The 6,069-nt window shown below is 45.2% G+C and overlaps 1 protein-coding gene across 1 annotated transcript in view; it reads right to left on the bottom strand.

Annotated features, from left to right (window-relative positions):
• Window positions 1–6,069, bottom strand: part of capn5a (calpain 5a) — a 38,648-nt gene continuing 32,579 nt past the window's right edge. Inside the window, exons 9-13 of the mRNA XM_061217529.1 lie at window positions 5,891–6,013; window positions 5,275–5,471; window positions 4,791–4,912; window positions 3,759–3,895; window positions 1–3,362 (exon numbers count right to left, since the gene is read on the bottom strand). Of these exons, the coding sequence (XP_061073513.1) occupies window positions 3,183–3,362; window positions 3,759–3,895; window positions 4,791–4,912; window positions 5,275–5,471; window positions 5,891–6,013 (759 nt within the window). The 3' untranslated portion in view covers window positions 1–3,182. The remainder of the gene's footprint in view (window positions 3,363–3,758; window positions 3,896–4,790; window positions 4,913–5,274; window positions 5,472–5,890; window positions 6,014–6,069) is intronic.

Below are 6,069 nucleotides of genomic sequence, written 5' to 3'. Positions count from 1 at the left end.
ATCTTTTCAGATTGATTTATTAAGAGTAGATGTATTTCCTTCAAAACCAATATCCAGCATAGATATTAAAAATTTAACAGAAAAAATACAAAATATTGATTAAAAACAGGCATTAAAAAGGCCTTGGTCGCATTCCATAGACTGAATCATGCAGTTACATCAGGGTTGAGGTAAACAATCAGGGTAAAGCTACAAGAAAGAGATACTGTAATTTAGCTGTTTTTATTACATTTATATCATATGAACAAATTCATATCTGGCATGAAGAGATGTACTGTAACCTTCCTTAACAATCAATTTAAACGGTATACTTCATACTCTATGTTCTCAGATGGTATGCTAATGGCTCAGATATCATGATTTGACAGAAAGTGACTTTATAAGGTAGTTGCATGAACTGTAAGCAGAGTTTGCAGAGACAGCTTTGGAGACAACTGACAATTATTGATACGACACCACCTAAAATGTCATGCATTTGGGACATTGTGAAAGATATGCACAATGAAAAAACAGAAAGCTGAGTACATTGGTTTCAAAATTAATCAGACTTGGGTCAAATATGTAATTGTTTTGGATTCAAATACTTCTCTGTGCTTGATTCGTCTTGCCTGATGCAATTGAGCCAGCCAAGAGGACCAGCAGGCCGGTTTGCACTTTTTGAGAGTATTTAATAGGCTTCAATGCACCAGACAAGCTCAGTAGAGCATTGAAAAGCATTTGAATCCAAAACAATGTCTTCAGTACTCAACAGCAGGGCTGCCCAATTCTGTCCAGGAGACCTAGCGTTCTGTAGGTATTAATTTCAACCCTAATTTGGCACACCCGATTCTACTAATTAACACAATCTCTAGCTTTGTTAGAGCTGGAGTAAAAATCTGTAGGACAGTAGATCTCCAGGAACAGGATTTGCCAACCCTCCTCAAATGTTTATGAAAAACAATTTTTTAAGGACTCGAGAGAAATAAACATAAATCGAGGATTTTATGACAGTCATCCTCCATAGATTAAAATTTCAACTTTAAATCTTCCTAACCTTCCTAACAGTTTAAACAAGCAACACATTCCTCTACAACTTTTAACAGTCAAGCCTACAAGCATTCATTCTTTCTTTGTTCTACACGTATTTGCTGCTTTGCAGCACTATAGAGTTGGTTTTACCACTCAAACACTTTGGTAAGTACGATGGACACTTTTCACTTGGCAGTAAGTGGTAGCTCATGTTTATGCTTTCATATTAGGAAGACATGTACAGTATGAATACTTGACCATGCAATAACATTATATTTAGCATATCCTTATTCACAATGGGATTGCCACAGAGACGTTTGTAAAATTTGTATCAAAAAATCTTTAAAATAAACAGCAGGAGAACCTGTCAGTTGAAGATTAGGGAAGATGAAGAATGAACCCCATGAATGTATCGGTTCACTGATAAAATTGCACAATTACTGCTTTGGCATATAAATTATGACTCAAAGTGCGCTTTTTGAATTGGAATTTAACATGGTTTGAAATGAGATTAAGAAATGTTCAGATAAATGGATTTAGTAAATGACTGAATGAATGAATGAATGAATGAATGTACTCTAGCAAAACAAATCACTGAAATGTTTCTTCTTCATTCAACTCAGCACATTCATTGCTTGACTGAATAGCCCACAGAAGACTTGTGCTATGAAGAGAAAGTTAATTATTTTTGTCTTTTTGAACAAAGAAAGCGCATGTTAATCCGTCCGAATGAACTTCTGAAGTGAAGAAACCCTAGCTGAAGCAGAACAGAACTCCCTGTCTCCGGGCCTGAACAGGCCTGCATTGTTCCCACTGGCACATCACACCTGAGACACATTAAGCCTGGTCCCTGCTTCAGCTCCTGTCACTCAGGCTCTCTGTACTGCACACGCTCAGTAGCACATACAAGTGGAGCAGAGCAAAAACCGGCACAGACGCAGCCACTGTTTAAATAAAAGAAACAAGAAAGAAATGACACTGAGAGACACAGGGGCAAGATGCTCAGTGTAGATATCAAAATGCAGCAGAGTGGATGAGGGGAAAATGATACACATTGTTGGTAAGACAGTTTTGTAATGGCAGTAAGACCATCACTGCCATCTTCTTCACTCAGTGCTTTCTATACGCATTCAGCATAGAATGACACGGGTCACCCAACCATTCAGTAAAACCCGAGAGTTACGTAAACGTTAAGTCAGCCGGGACTTCACCATGTTCAGTCCTGACTGTATGGCACTTTCTTCTGCTGCACCACCCGTGCACTTCCCTGGGGCTGTATAATTTAAAAGCAATTTATGAGCTCTTTCTCTCTTACAGCCACCGCTGCTGTCGATATCAATCAGTTACGTCATCTTCCTGTAAAGCTCTTGGCACACAGGCCCTGACGGAGGCGGGCGAGGCTCCGTGGGGGGAGGGAGCTAGGCCTGACGCCCGCCCTCAGACCGGCACATCCGTATTACTGAGATCTGTGAGGCTCCCCACACGCTCTGTACACGCTGCGCTCCGTAAGGCAGACTCTCCTGTTCCGCCCTGTGTGTGGCACTGTTTCCTCCGCACGACTTCCTCCGCACCATTTCCATTTCCTGTGCCTCACTTCCTCTGCATCACCGAGGGTCAGCAGCCCCCACAGGGCGACAGCGGCGAGGGGCTAGGGAGACCCAAAGGGGGCACTTTGCAGACACGAGGCAGACGCAGGCGGCCGGCGTTGGTCCCGTAAACAGTTCAGCGGCAGGCAGGACGAAAAGGTCCGACTTGGCAAAGGAGTAAAGGAAGCAGATGCTACTGAGCAAACTGACACGAATCATCAAGCCGTTTGAAAGAAGTGGCCCCAGGCTCAGTCTTCAAACACGGCTCTCTGTGTCAGTACAGGGACAGACGGGGCCAATCACTCAAAGACTTGCGTAGGAAGAGATACTGCTTTACTTCATTTTTCAGGGTCAGTAATTTCAGCTGTTCATTGGGCAATTAAGGGAGGGGTGCCCCATCTGATGACAGAACAGGGGACCCAAAGGGAGAGAGAGGGGCCAAGAGAACGAGTCATGTGTGAGAGCAGCTTGTGAGCTCAGGAACACAGAGGAGACGCTCCAAGCTCAGCCCTCGTAATATACTGTATTTAGAGAGATTATATAGAGAGAATATACAGCACATATACATCCTGTGGGGCTGCGTGGGGCTCAGATTTCGGTCAGCGTGTTGGAGGTGATGATGCGGACGGTCAGCGTGCCTGGCAGGTCGTTGCTCTGGCGATTCCCCTTGTCTCGCAGGTGGATGGTGTGCTGCTGGAGGTCGCTGGGTTCACTGGACAGGGTCACCTGACCCAGGAAGGAGTCATGGCCCACGTTCTTATTGTAGACCTGCAGAGTTTAGAGAGAGAGAGAGACGGAGACAGAGAGAAAGGGAGGGAGTGAAAGAGAGACGGAAACAGAGAGAGCGAGAAAGAGAGAGAGAGAGAGAGAGGGGGAGACAGACAGAGAGAGTGTGAGAGAGAGAGAGACAGAGAGAGAAGACACAGAGCAAGAAGGGAAAGGGAGGGAGAGGAATGGCATGTGAATATAAAGATGAAATGAATATAAATGGAAAGTTTAAGAAAGAAACCAGAGTCAGGGAGATAGGAAAAGAAAGAGATAAGTTTAGGAAATAATTGATAAGAGAGATAACCCAAAGAACGGACCTCTGGTGTCAGTGTTGTTATAACTCATAACTCTTTATAATAACACAACTGGCATTTCTGCCAGCACCACCCCACTAACCTCAATGTGAACGCCTCCCTTCGATTTCCTCCTGTAGAAGACCCCTTTGGTGTCGAACTCTGGGTTACAGTTGTTTTTGTGGACCGGAGAGCGCACCTTCTGCCCCTCACAGCTGATGATAACATAAGGGTCTGAGGCTGTAAACAAGAGTGACACCTGTCAATCATGTGGCAATGCATGCCATATGACACAGAGAAGAAATTTCAACACAGCACAAGACAGTGTCATTAAACTATAGTATTTTAGACACTTACGTCTTTAAACTGACCATGGTCACGCCAGAAGAAAGAATAAAAAAATTGTAATTAAACAATTTAAACAACCTGCAGTCATGGACTTTGGCCACAAGGTGGTGCCCACATACAGTGCATTAAATTAAAATTTGATGAATTCAGAGCTCTTGGTGATTCAGCTTCTTGCTGGTTTGAATATGGCCATAATGACTACTGATCATATGTGTTAAACAACTCTTATTCAGAACAGAATGGAATGGTGACATGCAACGCAGCTCCAACAATATTGGACAATCCAGATGACACACTGATGTAATAGACTTAAAGAACAACATGCATGCAGGGGAAATAAAGAGCTGGTGAATGAACACCTGAAACAAAGCATTTTAATGTTTTCCCCACCAAACCCCCCAAACATATGGTCTCCCCCTTATTGGTAACTGTGTGAAATACTTGGTATTTAATTGGTCTCTCTGTAGTTGTGTTTTCAAGAGAAAAGCTCTATCGAACATCTCAATAAATCAACTCCGCTGATGTAAAATCCAGCTAGGCCAGCTTGAAAATTGAGCTGGTCATATGTTGGTCTAGCTGGGAATGAGCTGGTCAACCAGCTAGTGCTTGTAGCTTGTCTGAGCTACCAGCTGTTTCAAAACATGGCTTGAGCTGGTCAAACCATGTCAAGCTGGGAGCTGGTCTGAACTGGTCAACCAGCTACCAGCTGTTTTAAAATCTAACTTGAGCTGTTATTTTTTCACTGCGTGTCTGTGCAGTGTCCCACTTATCCACAGGGGGGGCGTACCTCCGTTTGAGTCCTGGCCCTGCAGCCCCACTGCGGCCATCACGTGCACCTGTGTCACCAGGAGGGGGTATCCACACATCCCGGTCCAGCAGGTCTGGGGCGGCTCGTCCAGGGTCAGCTCTCTGTGGTCACAAAGCAGCTTCCCTTGCATTGAGCTCACCCACAAAAACAGCTCAACCAAGGGAACGTTCCTGCCCTCAAGCCAATGTAGCTACTGCAGCCTCTCCCCGCTGCCCCACCCACCATACATACACACACACACACACACACACACTAAAACCCACCCACACACACATACACACACCCATAATCACATACCCCTGCAAAACACACCCACTCAACGCCACCATGCCGTTAATGTTTAGTAACAGTATCGAATGAATGACTCGGATTGATGAGATATGACAGTGAAGGGCTATCTGTTTATAAATGATCATGAGGAGGGTCGCTGGCACAGAGACAGGAAGTGGGGGGGGGGGTTTACTTGCAGTCCGCAGGCACGTCGGTGAAGACCCGGAGCAGGAATTCGCCCTGCAGGCCAGGGTCGAAGGTGGTGGGGATGATGACGTAGCGCCCCTCCTTCAGGTCCTTCCTCAGGAACACGCAGCGGGAGTTGATGTAGACAGAGCCTCCCACCTTCTGCTGCACCATGTGCATACGGTACTTCCTGTTCAACTCCACCTGGAGACACAGAGACTGGTTATACCTGTACACACACCCTCCCGCCAGACAAACCCAGCGCACACAACCACACCTTCATACAGTCAGCCTCTGTACACAGCAAGTGATGTCCCTTCACTGAAACTGGTGAAGGCTGAAGTGAGTATAACATACACAGGACAATTCCGATGGCTACTCCAACTGCAGTAACTGTACTTTACTCTTAAGGATGAACATGGGAAAATGTTAATAATCTCAATTTAATTACAAGTTTATGTACTTGAGAGTGTGTTGCTTCCAACAACACACATTAATAACAATGTAACAGATAGTTACACTGAGATTAAATGCTTTCATAGTGCTTTTGCAGACCTGAGATAAACAAATCAGTGACTCTACTCTGAGTGCATTACCCCACCCCAGCCCGTGGCGGCCCTCACCCGGTGGATGTCGAATCCGATGGCCAGGTTCTCCCCCTTCCCTTCTTTGGGCCGGGCACGGCGGTCCTTCTGCTGCAGGCAGATCAGAACCTCATCCTCGGCTTTCTTCACGTCAAACACGTACTGAGGGCGCAAACACACGGTTCAGTCAGACTCAAAACACACACACACACACACAC

Source organism: Conger conger, chromosome 13 (assembly GCF_963514075.1).
Source record: "Conger conger chromosome 13, fConCon1.1, whole genome shotgun sequence".
Classification (NCBI taxonomy): Eukaryota; Metazoa; Chordata; class Actinopteri; order Anguilliformes; family Congridae; genus Conger; species Conger conger.
This window is presented reverse-complemented; position numbering and strand designations above follow the sequence as displayed.